This window comes from Pelodiscus sinensis, chromosome 19, assembly GCF_049634645.1.
Source record: "Pelodiscus sinensis isolate JC-2024 chromosome 19, ASM4963464v1, whole genome shotgun sequence".
Taxonomy (NCBI): domain Eukaryota; kingdom Metazoa; phylum Chordata; order Testudines; family Trionychidae; genus Pelodiscus; species Pelodiscus sinensis.
The window spans coordinates 3,977,791-4,000,819 of NC_134729.1; the positions used below are offsets into that span (position 1 = coordinate 3,977,791).

The 23,029-nt window shown below is 63.8% G+C and overlaps 3 protein-coding genes across 7 annotated transcripts in view; 1 reads left to right on the forward strand and 2 right to left on the reverse strand.

Annotated features, from left to right (window-relative positions):
• Positions 1-12,818, reverse strand: SLC39A5 (solute carrier family 39 member 5). 3 transcript variants are annotated; one of them, XM_075901894.1, is made up of 12 exons: positions 12,213-12,797; positions 9,111-9,289; positions 6,803-7,244; positions 5,881-6,103; positions 4,607-4,781; positions 4,185-4,354; positions 3,051-3,188; positions 1,539-1,617; positions 1,067-1,285; positions 912-992; positions 620-810; positions 1-180 (listed from the first exon to the last, which is right to left on the reverse strand). In XM_075901894.1, exons 1-12 carry the CDS (start codon positions 12,602-12,604, stop codon positions 28-30), a joined length of 2,442 nt encoding a protein of 813 aa, XP_075758009.1. In that variant the 5' UTR covers positions 12,605-12,797; the 3' UTR covers positions 1-27. The 3 variants fall into 3 exon arrangements, with proteins under 3 accessions (XP_075758009.1, XP_075758008.1, XP_075758010.1); XM_075901893.1 differs by having other exon boundaries at positions 1,067-1,291; positions 12,213-12,795; XM_075901895.1 differs by lacking the exon at positions 1-180 and having other exon boundaries at positions 672-810; positions 912-1,009; positions 1,067-1,291; positions 12,213-12,818.
• Positions 12,819-12,841: 23 nt separating this feature from the next.
• On the reverse strand, positions 12,842-18,328 carry NABP2 (nucleic acid binding protein 2). 3 transcript variants are annotated; one of them, XM_006131191.4, is made up of 8 exons: positions 18,207-18,250; positions 17,897-17,934; positions 16,937-17,046; positions 16,474-16,612; positions 15,075-15,146; positions 14,664-14,745; positions 14,257-14,323; positions 12,842-14,045 (listed from the first exon to the last, which is right to left on the reverse strand). In XM_006131191.4, the coding sequence occupies exons 3-8, from the start codon at positions 17,013-17,015 to the stop codon at positions 13,843-13,845; spliced, it is 642 nt and encodes a 213-aa protein (XP_006131253.2). In that variant the 5' UTR covers positions 17,016-17,046; positions 17,897-17,934; positions 18,207-18,250; the 3' UTR covers positions 12,842-13,842. The 3 variants fall into 3 exon arrangements, with proteins under 3 accessions (XP_006131253.2, XP_006131252.2, XP_006131254.2); XM_006131190.4 differs by lacking the exon at positions 17,897-17,934 and having other exon boundaries at positions 18,207-18,328; XM_006131192.4 differs by lacking the exons at positions 17,897-17,934; positions 18,207-18,250 and adding an exon at positions 17,146-17,863.
• A 2,115-nt stretch (positions 18,329-20,443) lies between these two features.
• RNF41 (ring finger protein 41) overlaps positions 20,444-23,029 on the forward strand; it is a 39,691-nt gene continuing 37,105 nt past the window's right edge. The window contains exon 1 of the mRNA XM_075901896.1: positions 20,444-20,664. The gene's annotated coding sequence lies outside the window, so the exon portion shown is untranslated. The remainder of the gene's footprint in view (positions 20,665-23,029) is intronic.

A 23,029-nucleotide genomic window follows, 5' to 3' on the forward strand; every position in this document is an offset into this window, starting at 1 on the left:
GCTGAGCCGGCTCTGGGCTCCACCGCCTCAGAGAGCCACGTGGAAGCTCAGCTCGTCTTCGAAGAGGGCGATGCACAGCATGACGGCTGCTCCCACAAGGAAGCCCAGGTTCTGGAGGGCGAAGTACGTCACGGGTCCCTGCCTGCTCCTGCTGGAACTTGGCCGCAGCATCTCGGGCAGCTGCGGGGAAAGGGAGCAGCCTGTGGTCAAGAGCTCCAGCAAAGCAGGACAGGCCGGACGTCCCAGCCAGGGAGGGGATACGCCGGGGTATCTGCAGGCCTGCCTCTGCCCCAGGAGCCTAAAGAACCTTGAGGGTGATGCTGGGGGGAGCTGATCTCCAGCCATAGCAAACCCCTTAGAATGGTCCCACCTGGAGATTTCTCTCTACGAGTTGGCTCCTGCCCTGCGCTCGTGACTGGGTATTATTTGGATCCCCGCCGGCCCCAGCCCAGGGCAGGACAGACTGGGCCAACCCAGCCCCTGCACCGAAGACCTTCCAACCTATGTCGCCAACCAGAGACGAGAGGCACGGGGACGGGGGACACCGCGGTGCCCGGCGTACGGTCTCCGCTCACCTGCCGCCTCGCTGGCTTTGTGCCGGCCTGGCCAAGCCCCTTACCATGTCCACGAGTGCCACGTAGAGGAAGATGCCAGCAGTGCTGGAAAAGATCCAGGGGGTGACTTGTGCGGTGGCCTGGCTGACCACCGTGCCCACCGCCACGCCTAAGTAGGCCAGGCAGGCCGAGAGGAGGTTGGAGAGAAGCACCGTTCTGATTGGCACGCCAGCCTGCAGCAGCGCGGCCACGTCGCCTGCCGGAGAGAGGGGGAGGGTGAGAGCCCTTGGGATGCCAGGCCGACGCCACGGCCGGCGTGGCTTGTAGGGGCCCTTCCCCCGCAGGTAGGGGCCTCACCAAGCTCGTGGGGGAGCTCGTGGCAGAATACGGCCACTGTGGTGCTCAGGCCACTGGAGACGCCGTCGGAAAACGCAGCCCCTGTGGGGAAAGAGCAGCTGATGGGCACGAGGGAACCGGTGCCCAACTACCCCAGGCTGCCCCCGCCCACTTACCGATGGCCAGCCCGTCCGTCAGGTTGTGTATCCCGTCCCCCAGGATCACCATCCAGGCTGTGTCGGCTATGCCGGCGCCTAGGCCGTGTGAGTGTCCGTGGTGGCACTGCTCCTCCGTCTGTCCGTCCACGTGGGGCGCTGGCCGCCTGCCCCCCTCCTCTGCGTGGCCGGGGCTGTTACTGCCAGGCCCTAGGGTCGTCAGACTCTGCGATTCCGCTTCTGCACCTTCGAAAGAGCAGCCTCAGGCTGGGAGCAGCCCCCCGGGGCCAAGCCTGGGGCGAGGGGGCCAGGGTTGGGGCCAGGCTGCGGGGAGGGCACCGAGGCGCCCATGGGGAGTGGGGAAGGCCAAGCAGCTCCATGCAAAGAGCTGAGAGTGCCGGCGGCCCACACAGCTGCCTCCGCGCAGGCCGTGCCCAGCAGGGGGCGCCGTGGGGAGCGGGGCAGGAGCACGGGCTGGGGGAGTGAGACCCACCTTGGGAAGGAGCCAGCGCCCGCAGGGTCAAGCCGCGGCTCCCGTCTGCAGCCAGAGAGGGGCTCCCGGGGCTCCGGCGCTGAGGTGGGAGACAAGTGGCCAGAGATGAGAACTGCCCGAGGGGCCAGAGCCCGGCTGGCTCGGGGGCTCATGTGCTACCCTAGACAGGCACAAACTGGGCGTGTCTAGGGCGACCAGCACCCTGGATACAGACCCATGGGCTGTGTTGGAATGGCCGGCTGCTCCTCCCAGGGAGCCTGGTCAACCTGACGCCCAGACCCAGCCCAGGGCTGGGACGGGCGCCGGACCCCACGCTCACAGCCAGCCCGGGACGGGCGCCGGACCCCACGCTCACAGCCAGCCCGGGACGGGCGCCGGACCCCACGCTCACAGCCAGCCCGGGGCCGGGACGGGCGCCGGACCCCACGCTCACAGCCAGCCCGGGGCCGGGACGGGCGCCGGACCCCACGCTCACAGCCAGCCCGGGGCCGGGACGGGCGCCGGACCCCACGCTCGCGGCCAGCCCGGGGCCGGGACGGGCGCCGGACCCCACGCTCGCGGCCAGCCCGGGGCCGGGACGGGCGCCGGACCCCACGCTCACGGCCAGCCCGGGGCCGGGACGGGCGCCGGACCCCACGCTCGCGGCCAGCCCGGGGCCGGGACGGGCGCCGGACCCCACGCTCGCGGCCAGCCCGGGGCCGGGACGGGCGCCGGACCCCACGCTCGCGGCCAGCCCGGGGCCGGGATGGGCGCCGGACCCCACGCTCACGGCCAGCCCGGGGCTGGGACGGGCGCCGGACCCCACGCTCACAGCCAGCCCGGGGCCGGGATGGGCGCCGGACCCCACGCTCACAGCCAGCCCGGGGCCGGGACGGGCGCCCGACGGGCCCCACGCTCACAGCCAGCCCAGGGCCGGGACGGGCGCCGGACCCCACGCTCACAGCCAGCCCGGGGCCGGGACGGGCGCCGGACCCCACGCTCACAGCCAGCCCGGGGCCGGGATGGGCGCCGGACCCCACGCTCACAGCCAGCCCAGGGCCGGGACGGGCGCCGGACCCCACGCTCACAGCCAGCCCGGGGCCGGGATGGGCGCCGGACCCCACGCTCACAGCCAGCCCGGGGCCGGGACGGGCGCCGGACCCCACGCTCACAGCCAGCCCGGGGCCGGGACGGGCGCCGGACCCCACGCTCACAGCCAGCCCGGGGCCGGGACGGGCGCCGGACCCCACGCTCACAGCCAGCCCGGGGCCGGGATGGGCGCCGGACCCCACGCTCACAGCCAGCCCGGGGCCGGGACGGGCGCCGGACCCCACGCTCACGTGCTGCAGCGGCGGGACCCAGATGCGCAGTCACCACGTAGCCACTTCAGTCAGGCACCGGGGCCAGCGCTCCAGCCCTTGAGAACTCTGCCAGGGGCCTGCAGCGCCCGAGCGGTACCAGGACCCGGCCGGCAGCCCCCTGTCCTTGGCGGCTCCCGGCCCCAGGGCGACCCAATGAGCTGGCAGCTCCTACCCGACGGCTCCGGCTCCGCTTCAGCGTCCCCAGGACGTGCTCGACGAGGAACAGGAGGTAAATGCCCCCCAGGACCGACAGCCCCTTCAGCACCGAGTCCTGCTGCTCCAGCTGCGTCTGGTGGTGCCTCCCTTGGGCCTAAACACGGGGGGGAGGGGGAGCCCAGGGTAGATCCTGCATGGCTGGGGGGACAGGAAGCTGCCCAGGTCCCAGGGTGGACAGGGGGCTGTTTGATGGAGCTACAGCACAGCTTCTGTCCCCTGCATGCATGGGTGGGGTCCCTGATCCCCTTTGGGGGGTGTTCCTGGCCCTCTCCAGCCCCCTGCGTGTGTGTGAGGGGGGGGTCCCTGGCCCATCCCCCTGCGTGTGTGTGTGGGGGCGTGTCCCTGGCCCATCCCCCTGCGTGTATGTGGGGGGGGCGTGTCCCTGGCCCATCCCCCTGCGTGTATGTGGGGGGGGCGTGTCCCTGGCCCATCCCCCTGCGTGTATGTGGGGGGGGGCGTGTCCCTGGCCCATCCCCCTGCGTGTATGTGGGGGGGGGGGGTGTCCCTGGCCCATCCCCCTGCGTGTATGTGTGGGGGGGGGGGCGTGTCCCTGGCCCATCCCCCTGCGTGTATGTGGGGGGGGGTGTCCCTGGCCCATCCCCCTGCGTGTATGTGTGGGGGGGGCGTGTCCCTGGCCCATCCCCCTGCGTGTATGTGGGGGGGGCGTGTCCCTGGCCCATCCCCCTGCGTGTATGTGGGGGGGCGTGTCCCTGGCCCATCCCCCTGCGTGTATGTGGGGGGGCGTGTCCCTGGCCCATCCCCCTGCGTGTATGTGGGGGGGGCGTGTCCCTGGCCCATCCCCCTGCGTGTATGTGGGGGGGGGGCGTGTCCCTGGCCCATCCCCCTGCGTGTGTGGGGGGGGGCGTGTCCCTGGCCCATCCCCCTGCGTGTGTGGGGGGGGCGTGTCCCTGGCCCATCCCCCTGTGTGTGGGGGGGCGTGTCCCTGGCCCATCCCCCTGTGTGGGGGGGGCGTGTCCCTGGCCCATCCCCCTGTGTTGGGGGGGGGCGTCCCTGGCCCATCCCTCTGCGTGTATGTGGGGGGGCGTGTCCCTGGCCCGCCTCGGCCCCAGGTGTTCGGGCCAGTACGTACGTGTGGCCACAGGTGCAGCAGTGCATCCCCACACAGCGTCCCCACGGCCAGGGCCACCAGGAAGGCCAGCAGCAGGCTGGCGGGGCGGCGCCCCAGGCAGGGCACCAGGAGGATGGCCAGCACCGAGGGCAGGCTGATCAGCGTGACGGCCAGGAAGCCCCAGCCCAGACCTGCAAGAGGAAGCGGGGGAGGCAGGTGGGGGACCTGGGGGGGGACAGGAAAATGCCTTGGCCCGAGGAGAGGCCACGGGGATGCAGGGGCTGGGCTTGGTGCCCCACCTTGCTCCCAGAGCCTGTCAGCGCCCCGCTCTGGGCCTCGGTTTCCCCTCTTGGATGGCTGCCCCTTCCCACGGCCCTGGGAGACTGGCAGGTGGAGGGGAAGGGCAGCGTTCGCACCCCACCCAGGCAGGGGGAGGGCTTTACCTGGCCACAGCGCCCCCCCCAGGGGCTCCGGCGCCAGGTGGTCATCGTGGCGGATGCAGACCCGGCTGTCGATCTGGTACAGCAGGGCCGGGCACAGCAGCGTGAACTGCTCGGGCGTGATCGTGGAGACCGAGTTCAGCCCGAAGTTCACCAGCAGCTGCGTCACGTTGAGACACTGGGAAGGGAGGAGCGGGGGGTTAGCGACCCCCCCGCCCAGGGCAAGGGGGGGACCCAGCTGCCATCCCAAGCCCCAGATTGTTGTGACGCTGCGACTGCCTGGTAACCTGAACAGAGGCCTGGGGCGCAGGGACGCTGGGTTCCCTTCCTGGCATGGGGGGGGGGCGCAGGGACGCTGGGTTCCCTTCCTGGCACTGGGGGGGGGGGGGGGGGGCGCAGGGTCACCTGGGTTCCATTCCTGGCACTGGGGGGGGGGCGCAGGGACGCTGGGTTCCCTTCCTGGCACTGGGGGGGGGGGGCGCAGGGTCACCTGGGTTCCCTTCCTGGCACTGGGGGGGGGGCGCAGGGACGCTGGGTTCCCTTCCTGGCATGGGGGGGGGGGCGCAGGGTCACCTGGGTTCCCTTCCTGGCACTGGGGGGGGGTGCAGGGCCACCTGGGTTCCATTCCTGGCACTGGGGGAGGGGCGCAGGGACGCTGGGTTCCCTTCCTGGCACTGGGGGGGGCGCGCAGGGACGCTGGGTTCCCTTCCTGGCATGGGGGGGCGCAGGGTCACCTGAGTTCCATTCCTGGCACTGGGGGGGGGGGCGCAGGGACGCTGGGTTCCCTTCCTGGCATGGGGGGGGGCGCAGGGTCACCTGGGTTCCCTTCCTGGCACTGGGGGGGGGCGCAGGGACGCTGGGTTCCCTTCCTGGCATGGGGGGGGGCGCAGGGTCACCTGGGTTCCCTTCCTGGCACTGGGGGGGGGCGCAGGGACGCTGGGTTCCCTTCCTGGCACTGGGGGGGGGGCGCAGGGTCACCTGGGTTCCATTCCTGGCATGGGGGGGGCAGGCCACCTGGGTTCCATTCCTGGCCGGGGGTGGGTGTTGGGATACCAGGGTTCCCACCCTGGCACAAGGAGGGACTTGGGGTCTAGTGGTTAGAGCTGCACTAGCCCTGCTGGCATGCAGGGAACCAGGATGGTCAGCACTAAACTCCCTCGCCCCCCAGCAGCCCCCCCTGCCTAAGGCTGGGGGCCTCCCCCCAGCCCCTCCCCTGTAGGGAACCGGCCGGGACCCCGGAGAGCCGGGGGGGGGGGCTGAGAACCTCCCCGCCTCACGTCCTCGTGCAGGTGGTCGGCGACGGAGTGCTCCAAGGCCAGCACCCTCTCCAGCAGGCTCAGCGGGGGCGCGTCAGGGTCTCTGCTGCCCCCAGGGTGCCCTGGGGCGCACGTGGTGCTGGGCCCAGCCACGTCCAAAGGTGGGCGGGTGCCCCTGGAGGCGGCTGGGCCCGTGGGGGCCGGGGCGCCCTGTGGCGGCTGCATCCTCTCAGGGGATCCCGGCCTGAAAGAGACAAAAACCGGGTCCTATCCCAGCGGCTCGTGCGTTCGGGGCCTGCACAGGCCGTGGGGTGGGACTGACCGGCAGTGGCAGGACTAGTGTTGGGGGGGGCAGGATTTGAGAGGGATCGGCAGAGCTGGGGGTGGGGAATAGAACAAGACGAGGCTGGCAGGGGGCTGTGGATCAGGAGTCGGGGGAGCCCAGGGCTGGGCTGGCAGGGGCTACGGGGTGGGAGTGAGAGGCACTGGCAGGGCTGGGGGGGGTGCCGAAGGGTGGAGGCTGCTGTGGGGCTGAGGGGTATTGGAAGGGCTGGGCGGGGGGGGCGCTGTGGGGCAGGGGTGAGGGGCGTCAGCAGCAGGGCTGGGCGGGGGGCTGCAGGGTGGGGGGGGAGGGGCACTAGCAGGGGGCTGGGCGGGGGGGCTGGGCAGGGGTGAGGGGCGCCAGCAGGGGGCTGGGCGGGGGGGCTGCGGGGCGGAGGCGGGGGCGGGGGTGAGGGGCACCAGCAGGGGGCTGGGCGGGGGGGCTGCGGGGCGGGGGCGCTGGGCGCCAGCAGGGGGCTGGGCGGGGGGCTGCGGGGCGGGGGGGGAGGGGCACTAACAGGGGGCTGGGCGGGGGGGCTGCGGGGCGGGGGGGAGGGGCACTAACAGGGGGCTGGGCGGGGGGGCTGCGGGGCGGGGGGGGGGGGGCGCCAGCGCTGGGTACCTGGCCGTGCTGTTTTCTCTCTGCCCCTCGGGGCCCGGGCCCGGCGGCTGCTGCCCCAGGTGCTCCAGGGCCGAGTGCCGGTGCCGGTGCTGCTGGCCCTGCACCTCCAGGACGTCCAGGTGGCTGACGTGCCCGTGGCCCAGCGCCTCGTGCTCCATCTGCACCACCTGCACCCGGCCCAGCCCCAGGCTGCGCAGCAGGCGGGTGAGCCCGTCGAAGGACAAGGTGCCGCTCTGCCCGTAGAGCCCGAAGAGCTGCTGCAGGTAGTGGCCTTGCTCCTGCTCCGCGTCCTGCAGCGGGGCCCCCCCTGAGGCGGGCAGGGCCTGGAGGGGTCCTGGGGACGGGGGGCGGCACCGGCCCGGCGGCAGGAGGGCAGCGACCCAGAGTCCGGCCAGCAGGAGCCACGGCTGCCGCGCCCCCATCTGCGGGGCTGAGCCTGGTGCTGCGGTGGGGGAGGGGGAGAGGAGCCGTCAGCTGGGTCTCACCTGGCCAGGTGCGGGGGGGGGTGCCCCCTCACGGAGGTCAGCTGGCGGGGGGGGCAGAGCTGGGGCATAAATGGGCCTCTCCCATGCGGCCTGTTCTACCACGTGGCTGGGGGGGGCAGCTGGCAGCCCCTGGCCTGGGCAGCCCCCGGCAGTCACACACCTGGGCTCTGGGCAATGGGGCCGAATCAAGCCAAAGAAACCCCTTGGGCCCCTCCCGCCCGCCCTCGGGCCTGGTAAGCGTCGCGCCCCGGCTGCCTCCCGCTTACAACGCCCGCACGTGGCCCCTCGCGCCAGCCACCTCCGCTCAGACCAGCTGGGGCTGGGGCAGCCGGACTGTCCGTGTCCTGGGGGAGAACTGGTGGGAACCCGCAGTTCATGCCCACGCCTTGTCTGCCTGCGGCAGGGGGATGCAGTGAGCCCAGCCCAACCCTGGGACGCAGGAGAGCAGGGCTCTGGCCTGCTGGGTCCCAGCAGACAGGTCCCAGCCTTGTCCTGTGCCTCAGTTTCCCCTCCTACCCTTTGCCTAGTGAGCTGTTTGGGGCTGTGATTCGCTCTTGCTCTGCATCTGGGCAGCTCCATAGGGTGAGGCAGGGGGAGGGGGGGATTTGCTGCTTCAACTGGCCCAGGACAGTTTAAACTGAGGTCCGAGTCTTTTCCAATCCATCCAGCGGGGGAAGCTGAGAGTCCGCCTAGGGTGGGGAAACTGAGGCAGGGAGCAGGAGTTGCAGCTCCCTCCAGGATGAGGCGGGGGGAGAATTTGCTGCTTCAACTGTCCCGGGACAGTTAAAACATTAGTGACTGAGGTCCGAGTCTTTTTCAATCCACCCAGCGGGGGAAGCTGAGAGTCTGCCTAGGGTGGGGAAACTGAGGCAGGGAGCAGGAGTTGCAGCTCCCGCCAGGATGAGGCGGGGGGGAGGGGTGTCTGAACAGCCCTGAAAACAATCTCAGGCAGAACCCACCTGCTGCTGGCTGTTCCCCGAGGACCCGGACTTGGCTGGGGTAGGGGTTGTCCCGCAGTGAAGCAGGTGCAGTCGTGGGGCAGGGCCGCGGGGTCCCAGGGCAGGGCCTTGCCTGGCAGGCAGCAAACGCAGGGAGCTCCCTGCGTGAACGAGCTGGCCAGCCGGAGCCGCCAGCGGAGAGGGAGCTGGGCTGGTGATTTGACGCAGGCGTGGCAGTGGCTGAGGAGTGTGCACTGACCGAGTGACACGGCGGCTCCGAGCGCCTGGCTTAGGCCCAGCTCTGCCGGTGCCCCGCTGCTGCGTGTGTAACCATGTACCCTGAGTCCTGCCCCTCCTGGCTCCCCCTGGACTCAAGCCCATCAAAAGCCAGTCCGACGGCTGTGCCCAGCTGGCCGAGGGGCCTTTGGGCCAGGGAACTGCCCCTTGCCCCAGGGAGGCATGAAGGGAACCTGGGTTTTTCCATGGGCCAGACCTGCGGAACTCCCCGCTGTATTGTGTGCACGGCCCAGCCCCCCTTGTGCCACAGCTGGGCAAACAGATCCACCAACGCACCCTCAGCGCTCCCAGCGGCTGCGATTGTCACCTCGTTCCCCAGGGCTGCCCCCGGCCCAGTGTTCTCGCTTGGTTTGTACAGCACCTGGCGTAACGAGTGGTGGCCTCACGCTGCCACCGGAGCAGGGAGCCCTGCCCTACACCACTAGGGCCCTGGGCCGAGTCCGGGGCGGGAGGGCTGGATGGGAGAGGGCGACCAGACTACCCACTCTCCTGCGTCAGGGCGTGAGCCGCCCTCGTGGGCAGGAGGGAACTCAGCCCTCGGGCAGGTTAGCACAGAACAGCCTGGGGGGAAGGGCGCCCGGCACCTACCTGAGCAGCCGCCGGCCCCGCTGCCGGGCTCTGTGCTGTTTATCGGCCTCCCGAGTGGGCGGGGCGCGATCGGGGCCGGGTGAAGGTGCGATTTTGCCTGTTTGGCGGCCTTGACACTCCCCGCCAGGCAGCCGGGGCTGGCCCGTGTGCGGCGGCGCGGGGGTGGGGCTGTGCGGATCCTGGCAGGGAAGGGGAGATGGGCCGTTAGCCTGCTGGCCCTTTGACCCGGCTGGGCTCCAGGGGGTGCAGGCCGGGCATGGCAGGGTGGGGGGAACTGGGGTGATCACAGCAGCATGGAGCCCAGCCCCCGCCCTCTGGCTGGTCGGGGGGGTGTCGAGCTTCCTTCCCCCCCCCACACTGCAGCACAGGAAAGGACCTGCTGGGTCAGATCGTCCTCGGCGTTCCGATTGGTCGCTGCCCCACCCCCAATGCCCCAAGCTGGGGTTCCTGGGTCCCTCACCCCCCAACATCTGGGTCTGAGCCCCCCTCGTGCTGCAGTGCCTGGTCTCACAGACGAGAGCCCCACTCCCCTGGGAGAACTCCAGTTCAACGGCCTGCTGCTGCACGGGTTTCCTGCGGGGTGTCCTCCCCACCCGGCATGCTGGGGGTGTTGCGCTGACAGAGGCCCCCCCCGGCTTTGGGAGGGCCGGGTGGCTTGGGGTTATTAAAATGCCCCCGGCCTTGGTCTGGGCTGTTACCAGCTCCAGCAGACCCTGGGTTCCCCTTCCCTTCTCCAGAGTTGCTGTGAGCTGCCACGCTCCACCCCAGAGCTGGCTGCATTTCCAGGGGCAGCAGGCCCATTCGGCACAGCAGAGCCCCATGATGCTGGGACAGGCCGAGGCACGATGGGGTGAGGATGCTGGGGAAGGGGCAGAAGCTCTTATGCTGGGGGGGAGGGGGAGCAGCACGTGTCCTTGGCAGCCAGGTTTGCAAGCCCAGGTGGCTTTGTTGGTGCAGTTAATGTTTTACCCGCCTGATCATTCAGACCTAAAGCCCAGGCCTGTCTCTGCCCCCCCCCCCCCCCCGCACCTGCTGGGCCAGCCCTGTGCCAAACCCGGCAGCTGCAGTGCCGGCTGGTGGGGGCCATGGCAGCTGAGTCCCATTTCCAGCTGGGGAGGGGGGTTGGAGCTTGCTGGTGTGACCCATGTGACTGCACCCCCCCCCCTTTATCACCCCACCAGCAGGAGAGATCAAGGGTCAGGCGCTGAGAAGGGCCCTGGGGGGAGGCCGCCTTATAACACAGATCCAGAAACTCGGCATCTCGAATCCCTCTCCCGTCTGTGCCCCTCCTGCCCTCGAAAGACTCCAGGGCAAAGATCAAGCCGCTTGGCTGCATACACAATATCTAGGGCAGGCCCCATGGCCCCGACCCCTCCTCCAGCATGTGTTGCTTCAGCAAAGATGTGGCCCCCCCCCCACCGTGTCACACTCAGCATAGACCCCTCCGAGTTGTAATAACTGCACGTGCGGCCCTTCTCTTACTCGCCGCGCACTGTGCAAAGGTGGGAGCGTTGCCCCAGCTCAGAGATGGGGAAACTGAGGCAGGGAACGAGCACAGGGCCGGGCCAACAACCAGCTCTTCCAAGGGCTGGGGCCACACGCTGCCCACTAGGCAATGCTGCTTTTGGATTGGGCACAGCTGCAGCCAAACTATTTAACGGCCGGGTGCAGCTGGGTTTGTTTGCTCACACCCCAGATGCCACTAGCCAGTCCTGGGGGCGTTTCTACTGAAATGCTCTGGTTTCAGGCCCCGGACAAGGGTTCAGCGCTGGGTTCAGGCCGCCCACTCCACTGCCAGCTCCCCACCGTGTCCTCAGCCGGCACAGTATCGCCCCGTGCCTCAGTTTCCCCATCCATCCGACAAAGACAGCAAGACCCCATCCTGCGTCTGCCTGGTTTATTTTGGGCTGGCTCACCGGGCCCCCGCGTGTCCGTGGTGGGCCCCCGCGTGTCCGTGGTGGGCCCCCGCGTGTCCGTGGTGGGCCCCCGCGTGTCCGTGGTGGGCCCCCGCGTGTCCGTGGTGGGCCCCCGCCGCTACTGTCACACGCACAAGGTAATGCCCAGTGGCACAACACACGTGCACCATGGGGGCCTGTGCCAAAGCCCAGGGGAGCTGGTGCACAAACAGGGATCAACCGCAGCAGGAGCTTTGCCTGATCAAAGCCCATGGGAAGAGCCACATTCCTCCGCTTAGCAAAGCGCTTTGAGAGCAAACTGGCCCCTGCCAGCCTGGAAACCAGCCGGGGAGGGGGGCCCAGCTTGATCCTGGCCTGATGAGTGACGGTTGCATCCCGGGTATCAAGGGGTTAACCCCCCCCCCCAGCATCGTGGGAACAGGGAGATTGTTTTATATTTCCACAGTGCCAGCCCCAACTGTGAGCGGGCGGCCCCCGCCTAGACACCGTGTTTTGCAGACGGACTCCTCAAGGCCAGGGTGGGAGGGGGAGGTGTCGATGGGGTGTGGGCGGGACTCAGGTGCCAAGCGGTTTCCTCCCGCCCGCCCGCTGCAGGGCTAGAAATGCCTGAGGTTCCCATGACTCCAGGAGCTGGCTCTGTCCCCTCACGTGCTTGACGGCCGCCTGGACCCCTCCCCGTTCCCAGCCCCAGGAGCCGTGCCTGGCCGAAGCCGGTCCGGAGGGAGAGAGTCCCACGCCCGTCCTCCCCGTGGCCGTCCAAACCTGCTCTCTCTGCCACTTGGGCGCCGGCTGGCTTTGTGGGGATGTGCCTGGCAGATCCAGGCCCTGCTGGCGTCCCCCCCCCCTCCCACCCTGGTGCAGGGCCAGAATGCGCCTGGGGCTGTACAAACGTACCAGGAGCAGCCAGCTGCATCCGGCCTCTGGGAAACCCGCCTGGAGCTGTTCCCACGCCCGCCCAGAGGGCTGCGACTGGCCGCAGGTGGGTGCCGGCCGCCTCCCCTGACCCCAAACCACCAGCTAAAAAGACTGGCGCCAGTGGGCAGCTGTGCCGGCTGCAGCCCCCTTCGGTTTGCTTGGCGGGGGGCAGCCTTGGAGGGGCTGGTTCTTGTCTGGCAGGACTCAGCACTGCTCCATGGCAGTCTCTGCTCCTCCCCCCCCAAAAAGCAGGGGAAGGAAACGCACTTACCTGGAGCAGCGTCCCAGTCCTGCCCTTTTGCCTAGTCTGGCTGCTGCGGTACCTGAGGGGCAAGGGTCAGGCAGGTCTCCCCGAAGCCCAGCCCCTTCCCCCCCCCGCCACCCAATGGGGCCTGGCTGAGGGCTAGGGAGGAGCCTGGAAGGGCGAGTCCCCTGTGGGTTTCCTGCCCCATCAGCCGCCCACGGCGCAGCCCTGCACAGACCCCGGCTGGCATCGTCACGTGGCAGGAGCCGGGGCCTGGCGCGTGGGTGCGGACCCCAGCCCAGAGCTTCGGGGTTACCCCACCAGTCAGGGGCAGAGCTGGGGCAAGGCCCCACGAACCAGGTCTCCTGCAGCCCCCTGCCCAGGGGGCCCCGCCACCTCCCTTTGCATTTTGTGCCCATTTAGCGCTTGCCCCCGGCAGCAGGAATCGTGCCCCGAGGATGGGCCCAGGGGGAATTACGAGGCCTCCGGCTGGTAGCATCCACAGGGCCCGGCTGCTGCCGACACACAGAGCCGGGGTTGGATGGGGAAGGGGGGTTCCTCTCAGCCCCAACAAGCTGCTGTGGGGCTGGAGTCGGATGCCAGAACTGGCGATGGGCACAGGGGTCCGAGCAAGTGACCACGCGGCAGGCGGAGGGGGGGGGGGGGGGCGGCACGGTCTTTATTCCAACGCAGGCCTGGGCACGTCTGACACTCAGCTCAGGGGGGACAAGGAAAGGGGGGGGCTTAATGGAGACAAGGGGGGGCGGCTGGGAGCAGAGCATTCTCCAAACCAGCGGGCCCGATCCTGCTGGGGAGGGCGGGGGGGTCTTCCCTGGGCAGGCAGCCGTGACAGCCCTTCCTGCCCAGAGTCGGGCCGAAGGGGCCTGGAGCCCAAACGCTCCATCTAGCCCCTGCCACGGGGAGCCTGTCCAGGGAGCTGTCCCCTCCAGCTCCAGGCTGTGAAGGGGGCTTCAAGAGGGAGGGGGGACCCATGGTGATGGAGACGTGTGTCTCCTAGGAACCGGGCTGAGCCCCGGCAAACTCATCACTCCTCTCTTGCCCTGCGTTTGCCCCCAGGGTTCCCGCTGGACTGGGGGGAAGGGAGACTTGGCCCCAAACTCCGTCTTCCACAGCCGCAGCGGAGGCACCCAGGCCCAGAGGGGCCCTTCCCAGGGGGAAGCGGAGCGCCCCGCTGTTGCCCCCAAGTTACACCCTTCAAAGGATGTTCCTAGCTGCTGAACCCACCTGCCAGAAGCGGCTTTCGAACGTTTTCTAAAAAGCGTCGGGATAATTGTAAAAAAGCCCCCAAAGGAGCAAAATCCAGAGAGATGGGTCGGGGCGAGGGGGGAGCAGGGAGATCCTGGGGGGCAGGGCTGCAGCTGAGTTTCAGAGCCGAGCCCTGCGGCTAAAGGGCTGGTTTCCAAATGGGGGGGGACCTCCCTCCCCACCCCTGCTCAGGAGAATACCACAGTCCTGGTTCAAACGGCCACGACCGCAGCGGCCAGAACACTCTGGATTTCGCGGGCTCTGATCCAGCGACGGCTGGCCACAGTCTCTCCCCCCTGCCCCGCAACTCGCCCCCCCCGCCCCGGCGCCTCAGCTGTGGGGCCCAGGGCGAGCCGGCACCAAGCATGGGCTGGGGCCCAGCCCGGAGGCGTTATCTCTTGCTGCTTCGCCGGGTCTCTTTGCCGTTGCTGACGGGGTTGGAGGAAGAGCCTGACCCGGCTGAGCCCGCGCCCTGGTGGTTCGGCTGGCTCCTGGTGATCCGGCCGCTGGTGGGGTGGGCTGGGACGCTGGGCGGGTGCGGGGGGCCGCTGGGACCCGGGGCGCCCAGCCCGTTGCTGTTCTGGTTGTCGGCAGCTGAAACCGAAAGCCACAGATTCAACAGGGAAACCCACAACAAAAGCTGGTTCCCAGCCCCCGCTGCTCTCACCACTGCACCCTGCTTCCCTCTCAGAGTGAGGGAGAGAACCCAGGAACTCCCGGCCCCCGCTGGACTCCCCTCGCCTGGCTCAGAGATGGGGGTACAGCCGGCCTGCGGAGCTAGCATGGCCCAGGGGGGCTCCCCTACCTGGAGATGACGCGGAGGGGCCCGGGGTGGTCTGGGAAGCGGCAGGCGTCGCGTTGTCGTTCTGGGCCTGAAGGAAAGGGAAGAGAGAGCTCGTGGGCCCGGATCTCACAGGATCCCAGCCGCCCGCGGGACAGAGAGACGCCTGCTTCTGAGCAGCAGCCAGCACAGCCACACGTCTCCGCCGGACACAAATCCAGCTCCTCAGGAGCAGGGCCAGCAACGCTCCGGTGCCCGCTGGGCATCCCCAGTGCCTGGGTCGAGAGCAGGAAGCCCTGGTGGCTTTGTCCCAGAGCCGCAGCATGTCCGCTGGGCATCCGCAGGTGAGCAAATCCGATGACCCCGCTGGATGGGCCCCCCAGGAGAGACTTTGCCCCCCGCCCTCCAGCTGGGAACTGACTGGTACTCACAGCTTTGCTCTGGGATGGCTGGTTCACGTACTCTGGGTTGGGTTCGCTGAAGTTCGGGACCTCAGAGTAAACCATGCAGAACCTAGGGAGGGAAATAGCAGGTCAACAAGGCCACCAGGACCCTGGCCAACCCCCTCCCTGCTCTAGCACTCAGCCCTATGCCAGGCCAGGGCTGGGAATAGCGCCCCAAGCATGCAGTCTCCCCAGCTCTAACCACCAGACCATGCCACCCTCCCAGGGCTGGGAACAGAACCCAGGAGTCCTGACTCCCCTTCTGATCTAAATGCCAGCCCTTCCTGAGTAAACACCCACAGGGCAAACGGCTCCAGTTTGGGGCTGCCCCGAACATTCTCCCTCCCCAGCCCCGTAAGGAGCCCGGGCCCCAGCGTGACGCTGATGGTCCTTCCTTACTCTCCGATTTTCTGCAGGTCTCCTCCGCGCCCCGTGTAGAGGGTCAGGCAGCCTTTGAAAACTGACGCGTAGCTGAAAGCAAGAGGAATCACAGAATCATAGAATCCTAGAGCTGGAAGAGACCTCAGAAGGTCAAGTCCAGCCCCCTGCCCTAGGCAGGACCAATCCCAACTAAATCAACCCAGCCAGGGCTTTGTCAAGCCGAGACTTAAACACCTCTAGGGATGGAGACTCCACTGCTTCCCTAGGGAACCCATCCCAGTGCTTCCCCACCCTCCTAGGGAAATAGTTTTTCCTAATATCCAACCTGGACCTCTCCCACTACAGCTTGAGACCATCGCTCCTTGTTCTGCCATCCGTCACTACTGAGAACAGCCTCACTCCATCCTCTTTGGAACCTCCCTTCAGGAAGTTGAAGGCTGCTCTCAAATCCCAAGCTCTAGGAATGCCAAGCACTAGGGTTAAATTGCACCAGCGGCTGCAGTCCAGAAATTTCACACGGCGCGTGGGTAGAAAACGGGGAGGGCTCCGATTCTCCCAGCCCCGCACTTGGGGAAGGCTCCTTTGTGTTGCCGGTGCTGGCCAGGGTCACCTCCCAGTGTAAGCGAGAGCCACCCCAAGGCTGCTCCGATGTACACTCTGCTTCCTACAACCCTGTGGGCTGGAAGAACCACCCTGAGCTACGCCACCAGGGGGCGCTCGAGCTGTTCTTTCAAGCCGCTCCCAGACAAGCAATAATTATAGTTTGCGGTAGGCAGGGAGTGGAGATGAGATTTCCTTCATTGAGCATGGCCAGGATTTCTCCGCTGGCTACAGGGACAGCCCAATCCTGCCCCGAAGTCGTGTCCAATTAGCTCGGTGTGTGCACATGCGGGAAGGATCTTTTCCAGGGCTTTTTAAAAATATTGTGTTTATGTATTTAATAACAAAGAGTCCGGCCCACGCACACAGCCCCTACAATGCAACCTCCGTCCACAGGAATTGGGCCTTTCTGCCAGGCAGGGAGCCATCTCCAGAAAACCCCAGCTCCCCCATCTACAGCCCATCTGCAGAGTGAGCTAATTTGGGCTATCCCGGAGCTATGCCTGATCCTGTAGGAAACCAGAGCTCGTACGTAGCTCAGAGCAGACCAGACCTATTTGCTCAGGCCGGTATCTCCCTCAACAGGTGACCGGGAACGGAGGCTTTGCTGTCACCGAGAACGAAAGCCATGGAGCCGAACAGCCTTAGCCGTGGAGAACTCCAGTGAGCCTCCCGCCTGGTCTACCAAACCCTGAATGAGCTTGTCTTGGGAGCGAGCGAGTGCTGGCAGGTGGGGGAGTTAGACTGATGAGTGGGGCATGCAGCCAATGTGATCAGGTCCAGTGGTTCCACCCTCTTCCCGCAGGGTCTCACCTACCCTTTGGTCAATCGGATGATGTCTCCTGGCTGAATGAGGTTCCCTACGTCGTCCCACACAGAGATGTTGATGCTGCCAGTTTTGTCGGCTACTTTGCACGTCCGCACCTCGTGGCCATCCTTGGTCTTGGTCACCCGACCTGCAGGACGGAGCAAAGCCTCGGGTTTGTGGGGTACCTTCATGGCAATACCGAGGTACCTAGAGGTGTGAGCCACTGCGGGCTCGGCAAAGCATTGTACAAAATGGTCCCTGCCTCACAGTCTAAGGGCCCGATCCTACAACCCCGAGCCGAGCCACGGCAGCACAGCCGAGTGAGGCTTGACACGAATTTGGTGTCTCAAAAATGAACACTAAGCAGCAGGGGGAGGAGGTGAAATCTAGCCACACCTGAGAACTGATGGCAACAGTTACACAGAATTTCATAAGCTATTTTCCAGCCCTCTCGCCCGTCATTGGTACCCACCTGTCTCCAGTACTATAAAAATAAGGTTCAAGTTTTTCAAGCCGGGTTTAATGTCCTTCACACAGGTCTCTGTCGTCATACTGAGCAACTTCTGGCTTCCAGCACGTTATCTGGGCAAAGCACAATCAAACGGCGAATTGAAAAGAAAGCGACCCTCAACACACACCAGAAAAGGCAGGTACTGGCTACTGTAGGCAGGGTGCACTCACATGGACAAATGTGCCAGATCAGAAGCTAAGTGTTTATTATTGAGACGGTGCTCCAAAGATTAGCAAATACTGCTTAGGGGGATGCTGTGTAGGCAGAATGAAACATCCTCCTGGTGATTTATTCCCAAAGGAAAGAATACAAAATGGCAAGTGCATTTGAAGCTTCTTGCAAGAACAGTGCATCTGTATCGTATTTCTGTGCAAATTTCTATCACAGAGTCCAGAGTCCTATAGTAAAATTCCATCCATTTCTTTTTGCACCGATTGTAGCCGTGAGACAGACGGTAGCGGGAAAAACACACTTCTGCACACATGCATTGCAACCCTCATCCGGACCCACATTTCATCCCGCTATTGTGGAAAAATCACCATCCTGCAAATTGGGCCCAATCAGCAAAACTTTTACTGGCTCATTACAATAAAATACCTACACTAAAAACCACCGGGGGCATCCTTCTTTTTAACCTGCAAACTCAGAACCAGAAACTCAAACCATGGGGATCTGAAACACTAATGAAGTGAGGCTTTTGCCCACGAAAGCTGATGCCCAAATAAATGTATTAGTTGTTAAGATGCCAAAGGACTCCTTGTTGTTTTATCTTTTGTACACATCCCAGCCCTGATTTCACACCACTGCCAAGCAAAATGCCTGTTTCTCTTTGTGTATCAATTGCAACACCTCCCCCTTCAGTCAAACTAATGCAAGAAACGTGCTTTATTTTCCTGGGGTTGGGGGTTAAGGCTAAGTCACCTCAGGGAATCAGATCGTTCACATGCTGGTGGAAATTCCTGCAGGGGGGAGAAAAAAAAGACACGACTGGGGACTGAGAAAATAACAACGAAGCAGCTTAGCAGATGTGCAGGTTCGCTGCGGTGGTGCATGGACCCTGGCTGTTCTGCAACGTGCATGCACCTTGCCCTGCAATGCGCACATGCAAAGGGGTTCCAGTCCTTGCAGCCTCCCTTGCCAAAACTCCGGAGGCTGCTGCTGGAGGGGGGAGAGGGCTGGAGGGGAAATCAGGGGTCCCCTTCCCCCGCCCCCATTTCCCTGTAAAACTGACCTGATGGAACGTTGGGTTGCAGACATTCCAGGAAGTATCCAGCGGCGTTCTGAGCAGCCAATCACAGCCCCCGGACGCCTTTCGACATGCAGGAGAGTGCTACACCGCCAGCCAATTGCACCGCAGGGGGAGGCCTGGCTCTGAGGCATTAAAGGCACAGTAACATCCATTGCACGTGTGTGTCTTTTTTCCAATGGGGAGAGATGCGAGCTTTTCCTGCCTCGCCCCCCATCTGATGGATGTACCCTGCACTCGGAGCAGAGGAGCCCAGATTGAATCCCCTGATTTGCCTGGACCATGCACACCCTGGTGCCTGCCTCTTATAAGTTCTGTTAATGTGCACCGACATATGTAGCTCATGCCATGGCCTTGCGGCTGGACACGTATGGATCATGCATGCGGGGGCAGCATGGCTGGCCATGCATTGTTACTGCTGTTCATGATGTGTATTGCCTGGCACCTACATGGTTGGTCATGGAGCAGGGCCTGTTGTATTAGATGCAAAAAAAAAAAAACCATTCCCAAAGTGGGTATGCACTCATATTTGTCATGTTGTCGGCCCATGACGTAATATCTTTTATTGGACCAGACTTGGTGGGTGAGAGAAACACATGAACCCACGCAGGCCTCTATGCAGAGGTGGTGTAAAAGTACACCCTCCCCCCCCATGATCCCTTAAGTAAGCATGCTCCTGCTGGCCCGAGGAAGGCAGATAGGGTGGCCAGCTGTCCGGTTTTGAACCGGACAGCCCAGTATTTGAGCTTTCTGTTCGGGAAACAAATTGAGAAAATAGAAATGTCCAGTATGTTCTAAATAAGATGTAATGTCGATTGTGATGTAATGTCAAGTGTGTCTGGTATTTTTGTTGAAACCATCTGGCAACCCTAAAGGCAGGAGTGGCACACTGACTGCGCCCGAGCCTCCCTCCTCCACGCTCTGGCCCGCTAGGGGAAGGGTGGGGCTGATCTTCCTGCTTACTTTGGGAACCCTGGGGGGTGCATTCACACCCTTGCGGTCCACATTTACAAAAAAGCACCCCCCCCACACACACACACAGAAATTTCTGCGTACGGGCCTGGCATGGATGGACTCATGTGGCTCATGCATTCCATAGCAAGGTACCCGCATGAATATGGATATCCGCGGTTCATTTTTGCAGCTATTGACGCGGATACAAATTTTGTATCTAGACCTCAGCAAATCTGCGGACATCTGCTTTACAGCCGCAGGTATCCGCATCCGCAGATGTCAGTGTGGATAGCCGCAGCTCCGTTTTGGATACAAATTTTGTATCTGCCCATGGCTCTACCAGGAGGAACTAGGGTCAGGGCCGGACAGACACACGCGCACACACACACACTGGCTGGGATAGACAAACACCAAGAGGACTATAGCGAGGGACAGACACAGGGAGGACTAGGATTAGGGACAGACAGATACATGGGTTCAAGACAGACAGATGTGGGGAGGACTAAGGGGAGGGACAGACACCAGGAGGACTAGGATCAGAGACAGACAGACACATGGGTTCAGGACAGACAGATGGGGGAGGACTAAGGGGAGGGACAGACACCAGGAGGACTAGGATCAGGGACAGACTGACACATGGGTTCAGGATAGATAGATGGGGGAAGGACTAAGGGAGGGACAGACAGACACATGGGCAAGGACAGACAGATGGGGGGAGGACTAAGGGAGGGACAGACACCAGGAGGACTGGATCAGGGACAGACAGATGCATGGGTTCAGGACAGACAGATGCGGGGAGGACTAAGGGGAGGGACAGACACCAGGAGGACTAGGATCAGGGACAGACTGACACATGGGTTCAGGATAGATAGATGGGGGAAGGACTAAGGGAGGGACAGACAGACACATGGGCAAGGACAGACAGATGCGGGGAGGACTAAGGGGAGGGACAGACACCAGGAGGACTAGGATCAGGGACAGACTGACACATGGGTTCAGTATAGATAGATGGGGGGAGGACTAAGGGAGGGACAGACAGACACATGGGCAAGGACAGACAGATGCGGGGAGGACTAAGGGAGGGACAGACAGATGGGGGGAGGGACAGACACCAGGAGGACTGGATCAGGGACAGACGGACACATGGGTTCAGGACAGGCAGATGGGCTCAGGAGGGAGCCAGCATGGAGGGAAGCCCCGCCCCGAAGCCCCGCCCCGTCCCGCTCTTGAGCCCGAGGCGGCGCGCCCGCCGACCATAGAGCGGCCCCCCCTCCCCTCCGGCGGGGTAGAGCGGCCGGCGACCATAGAACGCTCGTCCCCCTCCCCCGCGGGCGGCTGGAGCGTCGCATCCGGGCGGGGCGCCCCCGTGTTTCCGGCGGGGAGGGGGGTTGCGTCGCAGCGCCGGGGCCGGGCGGGGGCCGGGGAGGCTGCGGCCGCCTCTGAGCCCTGCAGGGTCCCGGAGCAGCCCGAGGAGCCGGGGCTCGGCGCGGTACGTGCGGGCGGGGGGGAGGGGCTGGGGGGCAGGTTGGGGGCATTTGGGACTGTGGGGGGAGGGGCTGGGAGGGCTCAGGGCAGGGGCAGAGGGGCTGGTTGGGGGCATTGGGACTGTGGGGGGAGGGGCTGGGAGGGCTCAGGGCAGGGGCTGGGGGGGCTGGTTGGGGGCATTTGGGACTGTGGGGGGAGGGGCTGGGAGGGCTCAGGGCAGGTTCTGGGGGCTGGTTGGGGGCAGTTGGGACTGTGGGGGGAGGGGCTGGGAGGGCTCAGGGCAGGGGCTGGGGGGGCTGGTTGGGGGCATTGGGACTGTGGGGGGAGGGGCTGGGAGGGCTCAGGGCAGGTTCTGGGGGCTGGTTGGGGGCAGTTGGGACTGTGGGGGGAGGGGCTGGGAGGGCTCAGGGCAGGTTCTGGGGGCTGGTTGGGGGCAGTTGGGACTGTGGGGGGAGGGGCTGGGAGGGCTCAGGGCAGGGTCTGGGGGCTGGTTGGGGGCAGTTGGGACTGTGGGGCGGGGAGGCAGGACCGGGGGTCTGTGGAGGCTGGAATACGGGGTGCTGTGGGGAATGGGTGTTTTGGGAGAGAGACTGGGAAGGCAGGTTCTGGCAAGGAGAGTATGGGGAGACTGGGGTGTCTGGCTGAGGGAGGGAGGTTTGGGCTCACAGTCTGGGGCAGGGGCTGAAGGTTGGCAGGGGATGATTTGGGTGGGGGCTGTGAGAGGAGGTGGCCAAGGGCGAGCGGTCTGCTGGGGGGGGGCTGTGGAGAGAGGCTGAGAGGGGGCTTTTAGGGAGCTGTGTGGTTATACAGGTTCCACCCAAGTGTTCATTGAAAGCTACAGGGACCCCGTTTGCTCAGGGCAGTGATTGAGACACTTGCTGCCAGAACTTTTTTTTTTCAAGTTTAGTGACTAAGCAAATAAACACGATTTAAAACCCCCCAAGATCCCCTCCCCCCCTCGGGTGTCTGTGCCAGGAACCAAGCTCTAATTCATCCTGACAAGCGTCCTCTGACTTTGGTGTCTGGTAATATTTCATACCCACAGCATAAACGTGACCTAGGCTGGTGGAATCTGAGTAACTTGAGGCTGCAGCACTGCCGGGGCTGCTGCTAAATTGTTGCTGAGAAAATGGGGCGAAATACTGTTGTTTGGAGGAATAGGGAGGTTCAGCCTTTGTTATGTTGCACTACAAATGCTTGGTGCCTCTCACAATAAATGCTTTCCTAATAGGCTAGCTTTTAATTGGGTAGGGAATTGTTGCTGCTTACGGTGAGTTATTGAAATTTGTAGCCTCTGGTTGCTACTTTATTTCAGGCAGGATTGGGGACCCTTTTTTCTGGACACCCCTAGGAGACCACAGTCTAGAACACATTGGCATGAAGTGAGGGAATTGATCAAATATATACAGTGTCTATATATGTATTTGATAAGTTATGTATACACTCTCTTAACTGATAAGAGAGAATGCAGGGAACATTTTGCACATTGTTGTTTACTAAGTGCTGTATGAATCTGTTGTCTTCCAAAGTTCAGTTGTTTGCCCAGGCATTTGAGGCAGGGCAGGGAGTACCGGGAAGTGAAGACTAAAGGTGAATGAGGGTCAGTGGTTTATGATGAGAGTTTGTGATGGGTGAGGCTGGGTATAATTTTATAAAGACAAATAAATGCTGAGATACACAAGCTACAATGCTTTTTTTTCCTCCAAGAAAAATCCAGTACAGTAGTGACAGATGTGCTTTGTATTGTAGTAGTGAATTTTGTGTGCTAGTACAAGGTGTGATGAGGTAAAATATATTATTATTATTATTATAATTATTATTATGTATTGTCACGGTCCCTAGTTGTTTTTAAGTTGTTCTGTGGTAGTTTGAAGTACTATATTTGACCAGATTGCATAGATTCGAAAGTTCCACATTTATCTCTCGGGAAGTACATACTTTTGTCCAGTGTTTCCCTTTCTGCTGTCTGAAATAATTCCAAGACAGCCTTCCTGATCTGAAAATTCCTTGTTAGCTGAAATTGGGTTATGTCCCTACCAAGTATCAATTGTACTGAAAACTTTCCTCAGCCAAAGCTTTACTTTGTCCAAATAACCTAAGAATTGATTCAGACAAGTGAGGTTTGGGCAGCGGGGGGCTGAAATTTCCAGTGTAATTGAAGCAGAGTGGGGAAGTAGCTGGTTAATTGGGTTTTTAGTCCCATGCCAGTCACATGTACCCAGCACATGGTACAACACCCAATGGAATGATTATTACCTAAGATGCATAGGAGCATCCAGACCGGAATAAATATTTTGCTACTGAAACAATGCAATGAGCAAACTTTTAACTCTTTGGAGAACAAGGTGGTATTTTTCCAGGTGGCTCGC